We start from the raw sequence: 24,496 nt of genomic DNA, 5'->3' as shown, positions 1-24,496 counted from the left end.
GGAATTTTTAGGTATTTTTTAGGGAATTTTTAGGGACAGAAATTGTCCGTTTATGGGATTTTTTTCCCCCACAATTTTCCCCCCTTCCCAGCCCCATTCCCATGGGGGTGGCACGGGGACAGTAGGGAATTTTCAGGGAATTTTTAGGGGTTTTTTAAGGAATTTTTAGGGATTTTTTAGGGAAATTTTAGGGACAGAAATATTCCATTTATGGGTTTTTTCCCCCATTTCCAGCCCCATTCCCATGGGGGTGGCACGGGGACAGCAGGGAATTTTCAGGGAATTATCAGGGAATTTTTAGGGATTTTTTAGGGAATTTTTAGGGACAGAAATATTCCATTTATGGGACTTTTTTCCCCCCACAATTTTCCCTCATTCCCAGCCCCATTCCCACGGGGGTGGCACGGGGACAGCAGGGCTCGATGTCCCCAGCGTGTCCCCATCCCGTCCCCATGGCTGGGATGGAAAAATCCATGGAAAAAAATCCCAATGGGAATTCCCAGCAGCACCTTCATGGCCAGAGCTGGGGACACCGAGGGGACACCGAGGGACATCGAGGGGACACCGAGGGACACCGAGGGGACATCGAGGGACACCGAGGGGACATCGAGGGACACCGAGGGACATCGAGGGACATCGAGGGGACATCGAGGGACACCGAGGGACACCGAGGGACATCGAGGGGACATCGAGGGGACATCGAGGGACATCGAGGGACATCGAGGGACACCGAGGGACATCGAGGGGACATCGAGGGACACCGAGGGACATCAAGGGGACATCGAGGGACACCGAGGGGACATCGAGGGACACCGAGGGACACCAAGGGACACCGAGGGACATCGAGGGGACATCGAGGGGACATCGAGGGGACACCAAGGGACATCAAGGGACATAGAGGGGACATCGAGGGACATCGAGGGACACCAAGGGGACATCGAGGGACACCGAGGGGACATCGAGGGACACCCAGGGGACATCGAGGGGACACCGAGGGGACACCGAGGGGACATCGAGGGACATCGAGGGGACATCGAGGGACACCAAGGGACACCGAGGGGACACCGAGGGGACACGGAGTGACATCGAGGGACACCAAGTGACATCGAGGGACACCGGGGGACATCGAGGGACACCCAGGGACACCGAGGGACACCGAGGGGACATCGAGGGGACATCGAGGGACATTGAGGGACATCGAGGGGACACCGAGGGACATCGAGGGGACATCGAGGGGACACCGAGGGGACATCGAGGGGACATCGAGGGACACCGAGGGGACATCGAGGGACACCGAGGGGACACCGAGGGGACATCGAGGGGACACCGAGGGACATCGAGGGGACACCGAGGGACATCGAGGGGACACTGAGGGGACATCGAGGGGACATTGAGGGGACATCGAGGGACACCAAGGGACACCGAGGGACACCGAGGGACACCGAGTGACATCGAGGGGACATCGAGGGGACATCGAGGGACATCGAGTGACATTGAGGGACATCGAGGGACATCGGGGGACACCAAGGGACACCGAGGGGACATCGAGGGACATCGAGGGACACCAAGTGACATCGAGGGACATCGAGGGACATCGAGGGACACCGAGGGGACATCGAGGGGACACCGAGGGGACATCGAGGGACACCGAGGGACATCGAGGGACATCGAGGGGACACCGAGGGGACACTGAGGGGACACCGAGGGGACATCGAGGGGACATCGAGGGACACCAAGGGACACCGAGGGGACACCAAGGGACATCGAGGGGACATCGAGGGGACATCGAGGGACACCAAGGGACATCGAGGGACATCGAGGGACATCGAGGGACATCGAGGGACACCGAGGGGACACCGAGTGACACCAAGTGACATCGAGGGACACCGAGGGGACACCGAGGGACATCGAGGGACACCGAGGGACACCGAGGGACATCGAGGGACATCGAGGGACATCGAGGGGACACCGAGGGACATCGAGGGACACCGAGGGGACATCGAGGGACACCGAGGGGACATTGAGGGACATCGAGGGACATCGAGGGACACCGAGGGACACTGAGGGACACCGAGGGGACATCGAGGGACACCAAGGGACACCAAGGGACATCGAGGGACACCGAGGGGACACCGAGGGGACACCAAGGGACATCGAGGGACACCAAGGGACATCGAGGGGACATCGAGGGACATCGAGGGACATCGAGGGACACCAAGGGACACCGAGGGACACCGAGGGGACACCGAGGGACATCGAGGGACACCGAGGGGACACCGAGGGGACATCGAGGGACACCAAGGGACACCGAGGGGACACCGAGGGACATCGAGGGACATCGAGGGGACATCGAGGGACACTGAGGGGACACCAAGGGACACCGAGGGGACACCGAGGGGACACCGAGGGACATCGAGGGACATCGAGGGGACATCGAGGGACATCGAGGGACATCGAGGGGACACTGAGGGGACATCGAGGGACACCGAGGGGACATCGAGGGACATCAAGGGACACCGAGGGGACACCGAGGGACATCGAGTGACACCGAGGGGACATCGAGGGGACACCAAGGGACACCGAGGGACACCGAGGGGACACCGAGGGGACACCGAGGGACACCGAGGGACATCGAGGGACACCGAGGGGACACCGAGGGGACACCGAGGGGACATCGAGGGACACCGAGAGGACACCGAGGGGACACCGAGGGACATCGAGGGGACATCGAGGGACACCGAGGGGACACCGAGGGGACACCGAGGGGACATCGAGGGACACCGAGGGACATCGAGGGGACATCGAGGGGACATCAGGGGACATCGAGGGGACATCGAGGGGACATCAGGGGACATCGAGGGGACATCGAGGGACACCAAGGGACACCGAGGGACATCGAGGGGACATCGAGGGGACATCGAGGGGACACTGAGGGACATCGAGGGACATCGAGGGACACCGAGGGACACCAAGTGACATCGAGGGACACCGAGGGGACACCGAGGGACACCGAGGGACACCGAGGGACACTGAGGGACACTGAGGGGACATCGAGGGACATCGAGGGACACCGAGGGGACACCGGGGGACACCGAGGGACACAGAGGGGACATCGAGGGGACATCGAGGGACACCGAGGGACACCGAGGGACACCGAGGGACATCGAGGGACACCAAGGGACACCGAGGGACACCGAGGGGACACCAAGGGACATTGAGGGACATCGAGGGACATCGAGGGACATCGAGGGGACACCGAGGGACACCGAGGGGACATCGAGGGACATCGAGGGACACCGGGGGGACACGGAGGGGACACCGAGGGGCATCGAGGGACGCCGAGGGACACCGAGGGGACATCGAGGGACATCGAGGGACACCGAGGGACACCGAGTGACACCAATGTCCCCTCACCCCCCACAAGGACACGGGGGACAATCCCGCCCTTCCCATCCCATCCCAATTTTCCCAACTTCCAAACCTTTCCGAGCGTCCCTGGTGACACCGCCACCCCCTTGTCGCTGTCACCAAGGCCTTTTTGTGTCCCCTCCCCTCCCTCCGCCTTGGGGACAACATCCCCGAGCTCCCCCGTGACGCAACCGCGGGGACACGGAGGAAACGAAACCGAGCCCGGCGCTGTCACCAACGTCCCCTCCCCGCCCCCGCTCTGTCCCCTCGGTGCCACCACCCCCGGTGCCACCTCCTGTCACCTCCAAAGTCCCCCCGGGGCCACCTCCCCGCACCAGGAAGTCGCCGCCGGTGCCTCTCTCGGTGAAAGTTGCGCTCCGTCCCCGCCCGGTGTCGCCTCCCCCGGTCGGGGCGGTGTCGCCGAGTCCAAGGGTGGCACCTGGGTGGCACCTCGGGGACAAGTTTGAGGTGTCCCCGTCCCCCCCGCCCACCACGGCCCGGGTTCCGAAGTTCCCCCCGTGGGGAATTCTCCGGGATGAGATTTCCCGGGATCCGCCCTCTCCGCCAGGTGAGCGAGTGGGCGGCTCCTCCCGGTGCGCGGAATTAAATCCCGGGATACCGAAATCCCGGGATACCGAATTCCCGGGATGCCGGCGGCACTTACGGAGCGGTGGCCGCGCTGTCGCCGCTGTCGCCGCCCGCCGGGGTGGCCCCGGTGTCACCCGAGAGGTGTCACCGCCGCTGGTGTCGCCGCGCGGAGCGAGCGCTCTAGAGCCGCCGGTGGCGCTTCCTGCTGTGACCGAGTCGGGTGCGCAGGGGAGGGACCGGAACCGGCACCGGGACACGGGACAGGCACCGGGACAGGGGACAGGGGACAGGTACCGGGACACGGAACCGGGACCGGGACCAGGACCGGGACCGGGACCGGGACCGGGACCGGGACCGGGACACGGGACCGGCACCGAGATCAGGACCTGAGCGAGAGCTGGCGGTGCTTCTTGCTGTGACCGAGTCGGGTGCACAGGGGAGGGACCGGAACCGGCACCGGGACACGGGACAGGCACCGGGACACGGAACCGGCACCAGGACACGGGACAGGTACCGGGACACAGAACCGGCACAGGGACACGGAACTGGCACCGGGACACGGGACAGGCACCGGGACAGGGGACAGGTACCGGGACACGGGACAGGCACCGGGACACGGGATACGGGACAGGCACCGGGACAGGAGACAGGTACCGGGATACGGGACAGGCACCAGGACACGGAACCGGCACCGGGACACGGGACAGGCACCGGGACACGGAACCGGCACCGGGACACGGGACAGGTACCGGGACAGGGGAACGGGACAGGTACCGGGACACGAGACAGGTACCAGGACACGGGACAGGCACCAGGACACGGAACCGGCACCGGGACACGGAACTGGCATCGGGACACGGAACTGGCATCGGGACACGGGACAGGTACCGGGACACGGAACCGGGACACGGAACCGGGACACGGGACAGGTACCGGGACACGGGACAGGCACCGGGACACAGAACCCAGCACCCGGCACTGGGACCAGGGGCGGGACCTGGCACCTGACACCAGGACTGGCACTGGGCACCAGAACCGGGACCCAGAACACAGCATCTGAGAGTGGCACCAGAACCAGGACTGGCACCAGGAGCCAGCACTTGGCATCGGAATCAGGACCCAGAACCCAGTACCCGACAGTGGCACCAGGACCCAGAACCCAGTACCTGACACCAGAACCAGCACCAGAACCCAGCACCCGGCACTGGGACCGGGGGTGGGACCTGGCACCTGACACCGGGACTGGCAGTGGGATCAGCACTGGGCACCGGAACCAGAACCCAGAACACAGCACCCGACATCCAACAGTGACACCGCCGGGACTGCCACTAGGGCCTGGCACTTGGCATCGGAACCAGGACCCAGAACCCAGTACCCGACAGTGGCACCAGGACCCAGAACTCAGTACCTGACACCAGAACCCAGCACCCGGCACTGGGACCGGGGCTGGGACCTGGCACCTGACACCGGGACTGGCAGTGGGATCAGCACTGGGCACCGGAACCAGAACCCAGAACTCAGCACCCGACATCCAACAGCGGCACCGGGACTGCCACTAGGGCCTGGCACTTGGCATCGGAACCAGGACCCAGAACCCAGCACCCGGCACTGGGACCGGGGGTGGGACCTGGCACCTGACACCAGGACTGGCAGTGGGATCAGCACTGGGCACCGGAACCAGGACCCAGAACACAGCACCCGACATCCAACAGTGGCACCGGGACTGCCACTAGGGCCTGGCACTTGGCATCGGAACCAGGACCCAGAACCCAGCACCAGACACTGGAACCAGCGCCAGGACCCAGAACACAGCACCCAACAGCAGTACCAGCACCCAGAACCCAGTACTTGGCATCGGAACCAGCACCAGGACCCAGAATCCAGCACCCGACGGCAGCACCAGCACCGGCACCGGCACCCAGCACGTGATACCGGGAATCAACACCTGACACCAGGACCTGAAACCGGCACCAGGCAGTGGCACTGGCACCCGGAAGGGGAACCAGCACTGGCACCGGGACCCAGCGCCCAACACCGATACCGGAACCAGCAATCAGCACCTGACAGAGGCACCGGAACCAGAATTGGCACCGGGACCCAGCGCCCAACACCGATACCGGAACCAGCAACCAGCACCTGACAGAGGCACCGGAACCAGAATTGGCACTGGGACCCAGCGCCCAACACCGATACCGGAACCAGCACCTGACAGAGGCACCGGAACCAGAATTGGCACTGGGACCCAGCGCCCAACACCGATACCGGAACCAGCAACCAGCACCTGACAGAGGCACCGGAACCAGAACTGGCACTGGCATCCAGCACCCAACACCGATACCGGAACCAGCAACCAGCACCTGACAGAGGCACCGGAACCAGCACTGGCACCAGGACCCAGCGCCCAACACCGATACCGGAACCAGCAACCAGCACCTGACAGAGGCACCGGAACCAGAATTGGCACTGGCATCCAGCACCCAACACCGATACCGGAACCAGCACCTGACAGAGGCACCGGAACCAGAATTGGCACTGGGACCCAGCGCCCAACACCGATACCGGAACCAGCAACCAGCACCTGACAGAGGCACCGGAACCAGAACTGGCACTGGGATCCAGCGCCCAACACCGATACCGGAACCAGCAACCAGCACCTGACAGAGGCACCGGAACCAGAATTGGCACCGGGACCCAGCGCCCAACACCGATACCAGAACCAGCAACCAGCACCTGACAGAGGCACCGGAACCAGAATTGGCACCAGGACCCAGCGTCCAACACCGATACCGGAACCGGCAACCAGCACCTGACAGAGGCACCGGAACCAGAATTGGCACCGGGACCCAGCGTCCAACACCGATACCGGAACCGGCAACCAGCACCTGACAGAGGCACCGGAACCAGAATTGGCACCGGGACCCAGCGCCCAACACCGGCACCGGAACCAGCAACCAGCACCTGACAGAGGCACCGGAACCAGAATTGGCACTGGGATCCAGCACCCAACACCGATACCGGAACCAGCAACCAGCACCTGACAGAGGCACCGGAACCAGCACTGGCACCAGGACCCAGCGCCCAACACCGATACCGGAACCAGCAACCAGCACCTGACAGAGGCACCGGAACCAGAATTGGCACTGGCATCCAGCACCCAACACCGATACCGGAACCAGCACCTGACAGAGGCACCGGAACCAGAATTGGCACTGGGACCCAGCGCCCAACACCGATACCGGAACCAGCAACCAGCACCTGACAGAGGCACCGGAACCAGAACTGGCACTGGGATCCAGCGCCCAACACCGATACCGGAACCAGCAACCAGCACCTGACAGAGGCACCGGAACCAGAATTGGCACTGGCATCCAGCACCCAACACCGATACCGGAACCAGCAACCAGCACCTGACAGAGGCACCGGAACCAGAATTGGCACCAGGACCCAGCGTCCAACACCGATACCGGAACCGGCAACCAGCACCTGACAGAGGCACCGGAACCAGAATTGGCACCGGGACCCAGCGTCCAACACCGATACCGGAACCGGCAACCAGCACCTGACAGAGGCACCGGAACCAGAATTGGCACCGGGACCCAGCGCCCAACACCGGCACCGGAACCAGCAACCAGCACCTGACAGAGGCACCGGAACCAGAATTGGCACTGGGATCCAGCACCCAACACCGGCACCGGAACCGGCAACCAGCACCTGACAGAGGCACCGGAACCAGAATTGGCACCGGGATCCAGCACCCAACACCGATACCGGAACCGGCACCTGACAGAGGCACCGGAACCAGAATTGGCACTGGGACCCAGCATCCAACACCGATACCGGAACCAGCACCTGACAGAGGCACCGGAACCAGAATTGGCACCGGGACCCAGCGCCCAACACCGATACCGGAACCAGCACCTGACAGAGGCACTGGAACCAGCACTGGCACTGGGATCCAGCGCCCAACACCGATACCGGAACCAGCAACCAGCACCTGACAGAGGCACCGGAACCAGAATTGGCACTGGGATCCAGTGCCCAACACCGATACCGGAACCAGCAACCAGCAGCTGACAGAGGCACCGGAACCAGAATTGGCACTGGGATCCAGCACCCAACACCGATACCGGAACCGGCACCAGGCAGTGGCACTGGCACCCGGAAGGGGAACCAGCACTGGCACCAGGATCCAGTGCCCAACACCGATACCGGAACCAGCAACCAGCACCTGACAGAGGCACCGGAACCAGAATTGGCACTGGGATCCAGCGCCCAACACCGGCACCAGAACCGGTAACCAGCACCTGACAGAGGCACCGGAACCAGAATTGGCACCGGGACCCAGCGCCCAACACCGATACCGGAACCAGCAACCAGCACCTGACAGAGGCACCGGAACCAGAATTGGCACCGGGACCCAGCGCCCAACACCGATACCGGAACCAGCAGCTGACAGAGGCACCGGAACCAGAATTGGCACCGGGACCCAGCGCCCAACACCGATACCGGAACCAGCACCTGACAGAGGCACCGGAACCAGAATTGGCACCGGGACCCAGCGCCCAACACCGATACCGGAACCAGCAACCAGCACCTGACAGAGGCACCGGAACCAGAATTGGCACCGGGACCCAGCGCCCAACACCGATACCGGAACCGGCAACCAGCACCTGACAGAGGCACCGGAACCAGAATTGGCACCAGGACCCAGCGCCCAACACCGATACCGGAACCAGCAACCAGCACCTGACAGAGGCACCGGAACCAGAATTGGCACCGGGATCCAGCACCCAACACCGGCACCGGAACCAGCACCTGACAGAGGCACCGGAACCAGAATTGGCACCGGGACCCAGCGCCCAACACCGATACCGGAACCAGCAACCAGCACCTGACAGAGGCACCGGAACCAGAATTGGCACCGGGACCCAGCGCCCAACACCGATACCGGAACCAGCACCTGACAGAGGCACCGGAACCAGAATTGGCACCGGGACCCAGCGTCCAACACCGATACCGGAACCAGCAACCAGCACCTGACAGAGGCACCGGAACCAGAATTGGCACTGGAATCCAGCACCCAACACCGATACCGGAACCAGCACCTGACAGAGGTACCGGAACCAGAATTGGCACTGGAATCCAGCACCCAACACCGATACCGGAACCAGCACCTGACAGAGGCACCGGAACCAGAATTGGCACTGGGATCCAGCACCCAACACCAGCACTGGAACCGGAACCAGCACTGAGACCGGCACCCAGCACCCCATGCTGGTGTCGGAACCAGAACTGGGACCAAGAACTGGGACCCAGCACCCACCACCGGAACCAGCACCAGGACCATGACCCAGAACCCTTGGACACTGCCAGGGATCCAGGGATTCCCTGGGAATTCAGGACTCCAGGAAGGGTCTCCCTTCCCTTTTCCATCCCCCAAAATTCCATAAAAATCCCTCGGGATGGATCCTGAGTGTCCTTGATCCCGGGATGGTTTGGGATGGGATCCATGGACCTTCAATCCCATCCCAGGGACACTTCCCACCATCCCAGGGTGATCCAAATCCACCCTTGGACACTGCCAGGGATTCTCTGGGAATTCCAGCCCAGCCAGGAATCCCTTCCCAAGATCCCAAAATCCCAAACTCCCAAAATTCCCACTGGAAGCCATTCCCTGCCTCGTGCCCCTCCATCCTTCATCCCAAATCCCAAATTCCAGCTCTGGAATCCCAAATTTCCCTCTGGAAAAGGCTCCAAGGATTCCCTGGATCCTTCCCTGATCCAGCTGCACATTCCCAGCTCTCCCAGCCTGGCATTGGATCCATCCCCATCCCCCCATTCTCCTAAGGGATCCCAAAATTCCTTCCCATTCCAAGGAAATCCCCGAGGCAGCCGAAAACATTCCCAGGATTTCCCGCCCATCCCACCCCCATCATGATCCGGGATTATTCCCCATTCCCGGCTGTTATTCCACCTTTTCCAGAGTGGGAAAACTTTGGAGTGCGTGGGGTTGGGAGCAAGGCTGGGCAGAGACCCCATCCCAAATCCCAAATCAATCCCAAATCCCACTTTCCCTGCTTCCCATCCCTCCCCACATCCCAATTTCCAACGTCTCAAATTCCCAAATCCCAAATTACCCGCATCTCATTGCTTCCCTCATTCCAGCTTCCCAAATCCCAACTTCCCTGTATCCCATCCCTTCCAAAATCCCACTTTCCCTGTATCCCAGCGCTTCCCACATTCCATCTCCTCCTTCATCCCATTTTTCCTGTTTCCCATCTCTCCCTGCTTCCCAGCTCCACCTGTATCCCATTTTCCCCGCATTCCATTTCCACCTGTATCCCATTTTCCCTGTTTCCCATCTCCCCCTGCATCCCATTTTCCCTCCCTCCCATTTCCAGCTGTATCCCACTTTTCCCTGCATCCCATTTTCTCTGCTTCCCATTTTCCCTGTTTCCCATCTCCTCTCCTTCCCAGCTCCAGCTCCATCCCATCTCCTTGTGCTCCCCATTTTTCCCTGCATCCCATTTTTCTTGTATCCCATTTTCCCTGCATCCCATTTTCCCTGCATCCCATCTCCTCCTGAATCCCATTTTCCCTCCATCCCATTTTCCCATTTTCCCTGCATCCCATCTCCTCCTGAATCCCATTTTCCCTGCTTCCCATTTTCCCATTTTTCCAGCATCCCATCTCCTCCAGCTCCCCACTTTTCCCTGCACCCCATCTCTCTTGAATCCCATTTTCCCTCCACCCCATCTCTCCTGTCTCCCATTTTCCCTGCATCCCATCTCCTTTTGCTCTCTGCTTTTCCCTGCTTCCCATTTTTTTCTGCATCCCGTTTTCCCTGCTCCCCATTTTTCCCTGCTTCCCATTTCCACCTGCATCCCATTTTCCCTGTATCCCATCTCCTCCAGCTCCCCGTTTTTCTGTGCATCCCATTTTCCCTGCTTCCCATTTTCCCTGTTTCCCATCTCCTCTCCTTCCCAGCTCCACCTGCATCCCATCTCCTTGTGCTCCCCGTTTTTTCCCTGCATCCCATTTTTCTTGTTTCCCATTTTCCCTGCATCCCATTTTCCCTGCATCCCATCTCCTCCTGAATCCCATTTTCCCTGCATCCCATCTCCTCCTGAATCCCGTTTTCCCTCCATCCCATTTTCCCATTTTCCCTGCATCCCATCTCCTCCTGAATCCCATTTTCCCATTTTCCCATTTTTCCAGCATCCCATCTCCTCCAGCTCCCCACTTTTCCCTGCATCCCATCTCTCCTGTCTCCCATTTTCCCCGCATCCCATCTCCTTTTGCTCTCTGCTTTTCCCTGCTTCCCATTTTTTTCTGCATCCCGTTTTCCCTGCTCCCCATTTTTTCCCTGCTTCCCATTTCCACCTGTATCCCATTTTCCCTGTTTCCCATCTCCTCTCCTTCCCAGCTCCTCCAGCTCCCCGTTTTTCCCTGCATCCCATTTTCCCTTTTCCCACATTTTCCCATTCCCAGCTCCACCTGCATCCCATTTTCCTGCGCTCCCATCCCTCTCGTATCCCATTTTCCCTGTTTCTCATTTCCACCTGCATCCCATTTTCCCTGCATCCCATCTCCTCCTGAATCCCATTTTTCCTGCTTCCCATTTTCCCATTTTTCCAGCTCCCCACTTTTCCCTGCACCCCATCTCTCCTGTCTCCCATTTTCCCTGCATCCCATCTCCTTTTGCTCTCTGCTTTTCCCTGCTTCCCATTTTTTTTCTGCATCCCGTTTTCCCTGCTCCCCATTTTTTCCCTGCTTCCCATTTCCACCTGCATCCCATTTTCCCTGTATCCCATCTCATCCAGCTCCCCGTTTTTCCGTGCATCCCATTTTCCCCGTATCCCATTTTCTCTGTTTCCCACCTCCCCCTGCATCCCATTTTCCTGTGCTCCCATCTCTTCTTGCTTCCCATTTTCCCTGTTTCCCATTTTCCCTGTTTCCCATCTCCCCTTGCATCCCATTTTCCTGTGCTCCCATCTCCTCTTTCATCCCATTTTCCCTGTTTCCCATTTTCCCTGCATCCCATTTTCCCCGCATCCCATTTTCCCTGTTTCCCATCTCCTCTTCCATCCCGTTTTCTCTCCATCCCATCTCCTCCAGCTCCCCACTTTTCCCTGTATCCCATTTTCCCTGCATCCCATTTTCCCTGTTTCCCATTTTCCCTGTATCCCATTTTCCCTGTATCCCAATTTCCCTGTATCCCATCTCCTCTGTTTCCCATTTTCCCTGCATCCCATCTCCTCCTGAATCCCGTTTTCCCTGCTTCCATTTTCCCATTTTTCCAGCATCCCATCTCCTCCAGCTCCCCACTTTTCCCTGCACCCCATCTCTCCTGTCTCCCATTTTCCCCACATCCCATCTCCTTCTGCTCTCTGCTTTTCCCTGCTTCCCATTTTTTTTCTGCATCCCGTTTTCCCTGCTCCCCATTTTTTCCCTGCTTCTCATTTCCACCTGCATCCCATTTTCCCTGCATCCCATCTCCTCCTGAATCCCATTTTCCCTGCATCCCATTTTCCCTGTTTCCCATCTCCTCTCCTTCCCAGCTCCAGCTCCATCCCATCTCCTTGTGCTCCCCATTTTTCCCTGCATCCCATTTTTCTTGTATCCCATTTTCCCTGCATCCCATCTCCTCCTGAATCCCATTTTCCCTCCATCCCATTTTCCCATTTTCCCTGCATCCCATCTCCTTTTGCTCTCTGCTTTTCCCTGCATCCCATTTTTCTTGTATCCCATTTTCCCTGCATCCCATCTCCTCCTGAATCCCATTTTCCCTCCATCCCATTTTCCCACTTTTTTTCCCATTTTCCCACCTTCCCTTGCACCCCACGTCCTCCAGCTCCCCACTTTTCCCTGCATCCCATTTTTCCCCCCTTTCCCTTCTTTCCCCCCTCATCCCCTCAGGATCTTCCAGCAACCTGACCTTTTTCCCGGGAATTCAAACCTTTTCCTGGGAATCCATCCCCCTTTTCCCAGGCATCCAGCCCCTTCCCGTGCATCCGACCTTTTCCTGGGAATCCAACCTTTTCCTGGGAATCCGACCTTTTCCTGGGAATCCGACCTTTTCCCAGGAATCCATCCCCCTTTTCCCAGGCATCCAGCCCCTTCCCGTGCATCCGACCTTTTTCCCGGGAATCCAACCTTTTCCCGGGAATCCGACCTTTTCCCGGGAATCCATCCCCCTTTTCCCAGGCATCCAGCCCCTTCCCGAGCATCCGACCTTTTCCCGGGAATCCAACCTTTTCCCGGGAATCCATCCCCCTTTTCCCAGGCATCCAGCCCCTTCCCGTGCATCCGACCTTTTCCCAGGAATCCGACCTTTTCCCGGGAATCCATCCAACCTTTTCCCGGGAATCCATCCCCCTTTTCCCAGGCATCCAGCCCCTTCCCGAGCATCCGACCTTTTCCTGGGAATCCGACCTTTTCCTGGGAATCCATCCCCCTTTTCCCAGGCATCCAGCCCCTTCCCGTGCATCCGACCTTTTCCCGGGAATCCGACCTTTTCCTGGGAATCCAACCTTTTCCCGGGAATCCAACCTTTTCCTGGGAATCCATCCCCCTTTTCCCAGGCATCCAACCCCTTCCCGTGCATCCGACCTTTTCCCGGGAATCCGACTTTTTCCCGGGAATCCATCCCCCTTTTCCCAGGCATCCAGCCCCTTCCCGTGCATCCGACCTTTTCCCGGGAATCCGACCTTTTCCTGGGAATCCATCCCCCTTTTCCCAGGCATCCAGCCCCTTCCCGTGCATCCGACCTTTTCCCAGGAATCCGACCTTTTCCCGGGAATCCATCCAACCTTTTCCCGGGAATCCATCCCCCTTTTCCCAGGCATCCAGCCCCTTCCCGTGCATCCGACCTTTTCCCGGGAATCCGCCCCCGGCTGCCGGGAGCGCTGCCGTTCATCCCACGCTCGGGAATGACTCAGGATCCGGGAGAACATCGGGAAGGAAGGAAGGAACTCTGCGTTCCCGATATTCCTGATCCAAACCCAAAAGCTCCTGGAATTTTTTTGGGATGGAAGATTCCAGGAGAATCCTCAATCCCCCTTTTTTTTTTTTTTTTTTTTTTTTTGGGATGTTGGGATCGTGATTCCCGATCCACAAAACCCCCTGGAATTCTGCCTGTGTGATCCCAGCCCGGTCATTCCCAGCCCTGCAGCCAATCCCAGGAATTCCATGGGATCCCAGGCATTCCATGGGATTGAGGGGGGGGGTTGCCCCAATTTTTAGGGAATTTTTTCCCAATTTTTCAAATTTTTCCTTCTAATCCCCATCCCGATGGATATTTTGGCTGTTCCAGCCAGGAGCGATCCCAAGAAAAGGCATCCCAAAGCTTTGGAAAATCCCAAATCCTAAATTTTTTCAGGCCAGAAAAGAAGGAATTCCCACTTGGTCCCTGCCTAAAAATGATCCTGGAAAAATTTGGGAATTCATTTTCCAGCCTGTGCTGATCCAGGATTGAGATCCTGCGGCTCTGCCAAATTCCCAAATCATGGATGATCCATTCCCACATTCCCATCATTCCCACATGTCCATCATTCCCATATTCCCATCATTCCCATATTCCCATCACTCCTACAGTCCCATAATTCCCAGGAATTCATATTCCCATTTTCCCATCATTCCCAGGTATTAATCATTCCCATCATTCCCAAATTCCCATCATTCCCAGATATCCATAATTACCATATTCCCATTATTCCCAGATATCCCTCATTCTGAAATATCCATAATTCCTGTTTTCCCATCATTCTCAGATATCCCAAATTCCCATCATTTTCAGATATCCATAATTCCCATATTCCCATCACCCCCATATTCCCATCATTCCCATCATTCCGGTTATTCCCACATTCCCATCATTCCCACATATCCATCATTCCCAGATATTCATCATTCCTGTGTTCCCATCATTCCCCTCATTCCCATCATTCCCATCATTCCCATGTTCCCATCATTCCTATTTTCCCCATAATTTCCATGGATCCCTTGTTCAGAAATATCCATCATTCCCATTTTCCCATTATCCCCATATTCCCACTATTCCCACGTGCCCATCATTCCCATATTCCCATCATTCCCATTTTCCCATCCTGCCCATATTCCCATCATTCCCACATATCCCTCATTCCCACATTCCCATCATTCCCATGTTCCCATCATTCCTATTTTTCCCATCATTTCCATGGATCCCTTGTTCAGAAATATCCATCATTCCCATTATTCCCATTTTCCCACTATTCCCACCTGTCCATCATTCCCATATTCCCATCACTCCTACAGTCCCATAATTCCCAGGTGTCCTTCCTTCCCATTTTCCCATCATTCCCAGATATCCCTCATTCTGAAATATCCATAATTCCTATTTTCCCATCATTCCCACATTCCCATCATTTTCCCATATTCCCATCATTCCCACATTCCCATCATTCCCACATTCCCATCATTTCCACATTATCATCATTCCCATTTTCCCATCGCTCCCACATTCCCATCCTTCCCAGGTATCCCTCATTCCCACATTTCCATAATTCCCACACATCCCTCATTTCCATCATTCCCATGGATCCATTATTCCCATCATTCCCATGGATCCCTCATTCCCATGGATCCATCATTCCCATCCTTCCTATCATTCCCATTTTCCCATAATTCCCATTTTCCCATCACTGCCACATTCCCATCATACCCAGCTGTCCATAATTCCCATGTATCCATCATTCCCAGGTATTCCTCATTCCCATCATTCCCATCATTCCCATCATTCCCAGATATTCCTCATTCCCATCATTCCCATATTCCCATTATTCCCATCATTCCCAGATATTCCTCATTCCCATATTCCCATTATTCCCATCATTCCCATCATTCCCATCATTCCCATCATTCCCAGATATTCCTCATTCCCATATTCCCATCATTCCCATCATTCCCATCATTCCCATCATTCCCATCATTCCCAGGTATTCCTCATTCCCATCATTCCCATCATTCCCATCATTCCCATCATTCCCATCATTCCCAGATATTCCTCATTCCCATCATTCCCATCATTCCCATCATTCCCAGGTATTCCTCATTCCCATATTCCCATCATTCCCAGGTATTCCTCATTCCCATCATTCCCAGAAATTCCTTATTCCCATCATTCCTAGATATTCCTCATTCCCATCATTCCCAGATATTCCTCATTCCCATCATTCCCATGTTCCCATCATTCCCATCATTCCCATCATTCCCATCATTCCCAGATATTCCTCATTCCCATCATTCCCATATTCCCATTATTCCCATCATTCCCAGATATTCCTCATTCCCATCATTCCCATATTCCCATCATTCCCATCATTCCCATCATTCCCATCATTCCCAGGTATTCCTCATTCCCATCATTCCCAAATTCCCATCATTCCCAGATATCCATAATTACCATATTCCCATCATTCCCATGTGTCCGCCATTCCCATCATTCCCAGAGATCCCTCATTCTGAAATATCCATAATTCCTGTTTTCCCATCATTCCCATTTTCCCATCATTCCCATCATTCCCAGAGATCCCTCATTCTGAAATATCCATCATTCCCATCATTCCCATCATTCCCATTTTCCCATCATTCCCATCATTCCCATCATTCCCATTTTCCCACCATTCCCACACATCCCCCATATCGACCCCTTAAACCCCAAATCCCCCTTTTTTTCCCCCAAAATCCCATTCCCGCTTTTTCCCGGGAACCTTTCCCAGCCCATTCCCATTTGGAACAACCCCCAAAACCAAACAATTCCCTACTTTTACACCGACATTCCCGCTTTTCCAGCCCCCAATCCCCAGCTGGAAAACGCCGGATGGCACCTGGAGATCCCAAAGCTGGGATCGGGATCCCGCCGGGATAATTTGGATCCTGGGAATCTTCCATGGAATCCACAACCTCCACCCCTCCAAATATCCCGGTTTTCCTGGGAATCCTGGAATTCCTTTAATTTTCCTGTCAGATCCCAGAACTTTTTCCACCAGATCCTGGGATTTTCCCCTTCAGATCTTGGGATTTCCCTGTCAGACCTCAGGATTTTCCCACCGAATTCCAGGATTTGCCCTTCGTATCCAGGGGATTTTCCTGTCCGATCCATGGATTTACCTGTTGAATCCTGGGATTTTCCTATCAGGTCTTGGGATTTTCCTGTCAGATCCTGGGATTTTTCCACCAGATTCCAGGATTTCCCTTCAGATCCCAGGATTTTTCCAATCAAATCCCGTGATTTTCCCTTCAGATCCCGAGATTTTCCCATCAGATCTGGGGATATTCCTGCTTGATCCCAGGATTTTCCCCCATCAGATCCTGGGATTTTCCCATCAAATCCCAGGATTTTCCCCCATCAGATCCCAGGATTTTCCCCCATCAGATCCCAGGATTTTCCTGTCTGATCCCGGGATTTTCTTGTCAGATCCTGGGACATTCCTGTTAAATCCCAGGATTTTCCCTTCAGATCCAGGGATTTTCCTATCAGATCTCAGAATTTTCCTGTCTGATCCTGGGATTTTCCCATCAAATCCCAGGATTTCCCCCCATCACATCCCGGGATTTTCCTGTCAAATCCCAGAATTTTCCTGTCTGATCCTGAGATTTTCCTGTTAAATCCCAGGATTTCTCCCCATCAGATCCCAGGATTCCCCTGTCAGATAATGGGATTTTCCCATCAAATCCCAGGATTTTCCCCCATCAGATCCCAGGATTTTCCCCCATCAGATCCCAGGATTTTCCCATCTGATCCCGGGATTTTCTTGTCAGATCCTGGGACATTCCTGTTAAATCCCAGGATTTTCCCTTCAGATCCAGGGATTTTCCTGTCAGATCTCGGGATTTCCCTGGAAAATCCCAGGATTTTCTTGTCAGATCCTGGGATTTTCCCATCGGATCCCAGGATTTCCCTGACAGATGTCAAGATTTTCCCATCAGATCCCAGGATTTTCCTGTCAGATAGATCCTGGGATTTCCCTGTCAAATCCCAGGTTTTTCCTGTCAGATCCTGGGATTTTCCAATCAGATCCCAGAATTTCCTGTCAGATCCTGGGATTTTCCTGTTAAATCCCAGGATTTCTCCCCATCAGATCCCAGGATTTCCCTGTCAGATAATGGGATTATCTTGTCAGATCCCAGGATTTTCCTGCCAGATCCCAGGATTTCCCTGACAGATCCTGGGATTTTCCCATCGGATCCCAGGATTTCCCCCCATCAGATCCCGGGATTTCCCTGTCAGATCCTGGGACATTCCTGTTAAATCCCAGGATTTTCCCATCACATCCAGGGATTTTCCTATCAGATCTTGGAATTTCCCTGACAAATCTCAGGTTTTTCCTGTCAGATCCCAGGATTTTCCAATCAGATCCCAGAATTTTCCTGTCTGATCCTGGGATTTCCCAATCAGATCCCAGAATTTTCCTGTCTGATCCCAGGATTTTCCTGTTAAATCCCAGGACTTCTCCCCATCAGATCCCAGGATTTCCCTGTCAGAAAATGGGATTTTCCTGCCAGATCCCAGGATTTTGCCATCAGATCCCGGGATTTCCCTGTCAGATCCCAGGATTTCCCCATCAGATCCCAGAATTTTCCCCCATCAGATCCCAGGATTTCCCCATCAGATCCCAGGATTTCCCTGTCAGATAATGGGATTTTCTTGTCAGATCCCAGGATTTTCCTTTCAGATCCCAGGATTTTGCCATCATATCCTGGGATTTACCTGTCAGATCTCAGGATTTCACCTTGGATCCCAGGATTTCCCTGTCAGATCCCAGAATTTCCCCCCATCAGATCCCAGGATTTTCCTGTCAGATCCCAGAATTTCCCCCCATCAGATCCCAGGATTTCCCCCCATCAGATCCCGGGATTTACCTGTCAGATCTCAGGATTTCACCTTGGATCCCAGGATTTCCCTGTCAGATCCCGGGATTTTGACGGACGGGGTTTCTGGGGCCGTTTCCGGCCCCGTTTCCGGAGCTCTCCGAGGTTTCCGGGGGCTGTCGGGAGCCTCGGCCTCTTCCTGTTCCCTTTTTCTGCCGCTTCCTCAAATCGGCCCCGACGTCACCCCAGAGCTCCTGTCCCTGCCGGGATCATTCCCGGGATCCTTCCCAGGATCCTTCAGGGATCCAGCCCCATAATTCCTGGGATTGATCCCTGTAATTCCTGGGATCCATCCCCAAAATTCCTGGGATCCAGCCCCGTCCTTCCCGGGATCCTTCCCAGGATCCTTCCTGGGATCCATCCCTATAATTCCTGGATCCAGCCCCATAATCCCTGGGATCCATCCCAGTCCTTCCTGGGATCCTTCCTGGGATTCATCCCCATAATTCCTGGGATTGATCCCCATAATTCCTGGGATTGATCCCCATAATTCCTGGGATCCATCCCGGTAATTCCTGGGATCCATCCCTGTTCTTCCTGGGATCCAGCCCCATAATTCCTGGGATCCATCCCAGTCCTTCCCGGGATCCTTCCCAGGATCCTTCAGGGATCCAGCCCCGTAATTCCTGGGATTGATCCCCATAATTCCTGGGATCCATCCCAGGATCCTTCCTTGGATCCAGCCCCATAATCCCTGGGATCCATCCCAGTCCTTCCTGGGATCCTTCCCATGATCCTTCCTGGGATCCAGCCCCATAATTCCTGGGATTGATCCCCATAATTCCTGGGATCCATCCCTGTCCTTCCTGGGATCCATCCCCATAATTCCTGAGATCCATCCCTGTTCTTCCTGGGATCCAGCCCCATAATTCCTGGGATTGATCCCTGTAATTCCTGGGATCCATCCCCAAAATTCCTGGGATCCTTCCCGGCAGAATTCCTGGGATCCATCCCCATAATTCCTGGGATCCATCCCAGTCCTTCCTGGGATCTGTCCCAGTCCTTCCTGGGATCCTTCCTAGGATTGATCCCCGTAATTCCTGGGATCTACCCCTGTCTTTCCTGGGATCCAGCCCCATAATTCCTGGGATCCATCCCAGTCCTTCCTGGGATTCTTCCCATGATCCTTCCTGGGATCCATCCCCGTAATTCCTGGGATTGATCCCCATAATTCCTGAGATCCATCCCTGTCCTTCCCGGGATCCTTCCCATGATCCTTCCTGGGATCCATCCCCATAATTCCTGGGATTGATCCCTGTAATTCCTGGGATCCATCCCCGTAATTCCTGGGATTGATCCCTGTAATTCCTGGGATCCTTCCCATGATCCTTCCTGGGATCCAGCCCTGTAATTCCTGGGATCCATTCTCATAATTCCTGGGATCCTTCCTGGGATCCATCCCCATAATTCCTGGGATCCTTCCCAAGATTCTTGCCATGATCCAGCCCCATAATTCCTGGGATCCATCCCTGTTCTTCCTGGGATCCTTCCTGGGATCCTTCCTGGGATCCAGCCCCATAATTCCTGGGATTGATCCCTGTAATTCCTGGGATCCATCCCCAAAATTCCTGGGATCCTTCCCATGATCCTTCCTGGGATCCATCCCTGTAATTCCTGGGATCCAGCCCCATAATTCCTGGGATCCATCCCTGTTCTTCCTGGGATCCTTCCCAGGATCCTTCCTTAGATCCAGCCCCATAATTCCTGGGATCCATCCCTGTAATTCCTGGGATCCATCCCCATAATTCCTGAGATCCATCCCTGTCCTTCCCGGGATCCTTCCCATGATCCTTCCTGGGATCCATCCCCATAATTCCTGGGATTGATCCCTGTAATTCCTGGGATCCATCCCCGTAATTCCTGGGATTGATCCCTGTAATTCCTGGGATCCATCCCAGGATCCTTCCTTGGATCCAGCCCCATAATCCCTGGGATCCATCCCAGTCCTTCCTGGGATCCTTCCCATGATCCTTCCTGGGATCCATCCCCATAATTCCTGGGATTGATCCCTGTAATTCCTGGGATCCATCCCTGTCCTTCCTGGGATCCTTCCCATGATCCTTCCTGGGATCCATCCCTGTAATTCCTGGGATCCTTCCTGGCATCCATCCCCGTAATTCCTGGGATCTTTCCTGGGATCCTTCCTGGGATCCATCCCCATAATTCCTGGCATCCATCCCAGTCCTTCCTGGGATCCATCCCCGTAATTCCTGAGATCCACCCCTGTTCTTCCTGGGATCCAGCCCCATAATTCCTGGGATTGATCCCTGTAATTCCTGGGATCCATCCCCAAAATTCCTGGGATCCATCCCTGTCCTTCCTGGGATCCTTCCCAAGATTCTTCCCAGGATCACCTTCCCGCGGGATCGGATCCCGAATCCTGGAACCTGAACCCCAAATCACAAATCCCGGCTCCCGGTGGGATTGGATCCCAAATCCCAAATCCCAGTGGGATCAGATCTCAAATCCCAAATTCCAGCTCCTGGTGGGATCGGATCCCAGATCCTGAATCTCAAAACCTGACTCCCAAATCCCGGCTCTGGCTCCTGGTGGGATCGGATCCCAAATCCCAAATCCTGGCTCCCGGTGGGATTGGATCCCGGATCCCAAGTCCCAAATCCCAAATCCCGAATCCTGAATCCTGGCTTCCTGTGGAATCAGATCCTGAATCTCGAATCCCAAATCCTGAATCCCGGCTCCCGGTGGGATCAAATCCCAAATCCCGAATCCCAAATCCTGAATCCCGAATCCCAAATCCTGAATCCCGAATCTCAAATCCCAAATCCCAGCTCCTGGTGGGATCGGATCTCAAATCCCAAATCCCAAAATCAGGTTCCCAATGGGATCGGATCCTGAATCCTGAATATCAAATCCCAAATCCCGAATCCTGAATCCCGGCTCCCGGTGGGATCAAATCCCAAATCCCGAATTCCAAATCCCGAATCCCAAATCCCAAATCCCAAATCCTGAATCCCGAATCTCAAATTCCAAATCCCAGCTCCTGGTGGGATCGGATCTCGAATCCCAAATCCCTATTCCTGAATCCCAAATCCCGGCTCCCGGCTCCTGGTGGGATCAGATCTCAAATCCCAAATTCCAAATCCCAAATTCAGGTTCCCAGTGGGATCGGATCCCGAATCCCGAATCCCAAATCCTGGACCCAAATCCCAAATCCCGAATCCCGGCTCCCAGTGGGATCGGATCTCAAATCCCGAATCCCAAATCCCGGACCCAAATCCCGAATCCCAAATCCCGGACCCAAATCCCAAATCCCGAATCCCGGCTCCTGGCTCCCGGCAGGATCAGATCCCGCATCCCGAATCCTGAATCCCGAATCTCAAATCCCAAATCCCAGCTCCTGGTGGGATCAGATCTCGAATCCCAAATCCCTATTCCTGAATCCCAAATCCCGGCTCCCGGCTCCTGGTGGGATCGGATCTCAAATCCCAAATCCCAAATTCAGGTTCCCAATGGGATTGGATCCTGAATCCTGAATCTCGAATCCCGAATCCCAAATCCTGGCTTCCTGTGGTATCAGATCCCAAACCCTGAATCCCGGCTCCCAGTGGGATCGGATCTCAAATCCCGAATCCCAAATCCCGGACCCAAATCCCAAATCCCGAATCCCGGCTCCCAGTGGGATCGGATCTCAAATCCTGAATCCCAAATCCTGGACCCAAATCCCAAATCCCGAATCCCGGCTCCCAGTGTGGGATCGGATCTCAAATCCCGAATCCCAAATCCCAGACCCAAATCCCGAATCCCAAATGCCGGACCCAAATCCCAAATCCCAAATCCCAAATCCCGGACCCAAATCCCAAATCCCGAATCCCGGCTCCCGGTGGGATCGGATCTCAAATCCCGAATCCCAAATCCCGGACCCAAATCCCAAATCCCGAATCCCAGCTCTCAGTGGGATCGGATCCCGAATCCCGAATCCCAAATCCCGGACCCAAATCCCAAATCCCAAATCCCGAATCCCAAATCCCGGACCCAAATCCCAAATCCCGAATCCCGGCTCCCGGCAGGATCAGATCCCGAATCCCGAATCCCGGTAGGATCGGATCCCCCGGGAATCACCGCAAACACCTCCATCCAGACAGCGCTTCCCATAAATCCGGGATGGAAAATCGGGAAAGCCGCAAAACTCCGGGATCCCCTCACCTGCACGGCGGCGGAGCTTTGGGAACCCACCGGGAATTCCGGGCGCGGATTCCCGGGAATCCTTCCCGCTCCTCTCCCTCACGGCTCCGGGGGGTGGGGGGGATTCCAGGATTCCAGGATTCCCCCCGGATCCCGGGAAAAGCCGGAGCCGCTCCCGGGAGGAGCCGGGGCAGGAATGGGGAAGGAAGGAGCGGGAGGCGGTGCCGGGGCGGAGCCGCTCCCGGTGCCGGGATCCAGCCCCGGAATCCAAGGAATTCCGCCCGCAGGACCGTCCCGAGTCCCGAGTCCCCATCCCAAAGGGGTTTAAAATTATGGGAATGCCAGCAGGAAAACCGGGAAGTTTGGGGATGGCTGAGGTCCCGGGATGTGCTGGGAATTCCCAGTGGGAATGGGGAAGTGGAGGGGGAAATTCCAGAAATTCCAGGTGGGAATTCCTGCAGAGCTGCAGCCCCATTCCTGGTGCAGAGGATCCTTCCTGCTCCTGGGATCCTTCCGGGATCCTGGGAATTCTGCCCCGAGGATCTGTCACTGAGGAGGAATCGTGATCCCGATCCCGATCCCAATCCCAATCCCAATCCCAATTCCGATCCCAGAGAGCTTTAAAATTATGGGAATGCCAGGGGCAAAACCGGGAAGTTTGGGGGTGGCTGCGGTCCCGGGATGTGCTGGGAATTCCCACTGGGAATGGGGAAGTGAAGGGGAAAATTCCTGAAATTCCAGGTGGGAATTCCTGCGGAGCTGGAGCTCCTGCTGGGATTCCTCTCCCATGTCCATCCTTTCCAGTCCTGGGATCCCTGGGATTCCAGGAATTCTGCCCCGAGGATCCTTCACTGAAGAAGAATCGTGATCCCAATCCCAATCCCAATCCCAATCCCGATCCCAATCCCAATTCCGATCCCAGAGAGGTTTAAAATTATGGGAATGCCAGGGGGAAAACCGGGAAGTTTTGGGGTGGCTGCGGTCCCGGGATGTGCTGGGAATTCCCACTGGGAATGGGGAAGTGGAGGGGGGAATTCCCGAAATTCCAGGTGGGAATCCCTGCGGAGCTGGAGCCCCTTCCTGGTGCAGAGGATCCTTCCCACTCCTGGGATCCTTCCGGGATCCTGGGAATTCTGCCCTTTGGATCCCTCACCGAGGAGGAATCGTGATCCCGATCCCAATCCCAATCCCAATCCCAATCCCAATCCCAATCCCAATCCCAATCCCAATCCCAATCCCAGAGAGGTTTAAAATTATGGGAATGCCAGGGGGAAAACCGGGAAGTTTGGGGGTGGCTGCGGTCCCGGGATGTGCTGGGAATTCCCACTGGGAATGGGGAAGTGGAGGGGGAAATTCCTGAAATTCCAGGTGGGAATTCCTGCGGAGCTGGAGCTCCTGCCAGGATTCTTCTCCCATGTCCATCCTTTCCAGTCCTGGGATCCCT

At 56.0% G+C, this 24,496-nt stretch overlaps 1 protein-coding gene across 44 annotated transcripts in view; it reads right to left on the bottom strand.

Annotated features, from left to right (window-relative positions):
• The window catches only part of PTK2B (protein tyrosine kinase 2 beta), a 128,107-nt gene that overhangs the window by 92,924 nt on the left and 10,687 nt on the right, over positions 1-24,496 (bottom strand). For 11 of the 44 annotated variants that reach the window (XM_074536378.1, XM_074536379.1, XM_074536381.1 and 8 more), the window contains exon 1: positions 13,054-13,105. The exons of 4 other annotated variants lie outside the window; for them this stretch is intronic. In XM_074536378.1, the coding sequence (XP_074392479.1) occupies positions 13,054-13,090 (37 nt within the window). In that variant the 5' untranslated portion in view covers positions 13,091-13,105. 29 more of the 44 variants (XM_074536406.1, XM_074536392.1, XM_074536401.1 and 26 more) reach the window with 29 other exon arrangements.

The sequence above is a fragment of the Zonotrichia albicollis genome, chromosome 3 (genome assembly GCF_047830755.1).
Source record: "Zonotrichia albicollis isolate bZonAlb1 chromosome 3, bZonAlb1.hap1, whole genome shotgun sequence".
Lineage (NCBI taxonomy): Eukaryota > Metazoa > Chordata > Aves > Passeriformes > Passerellidae > Zonotrichia > Zonotrichia albicollis.
This window is presented reverse-complemented; position numbering and strand designations above follow the sequence as displayed.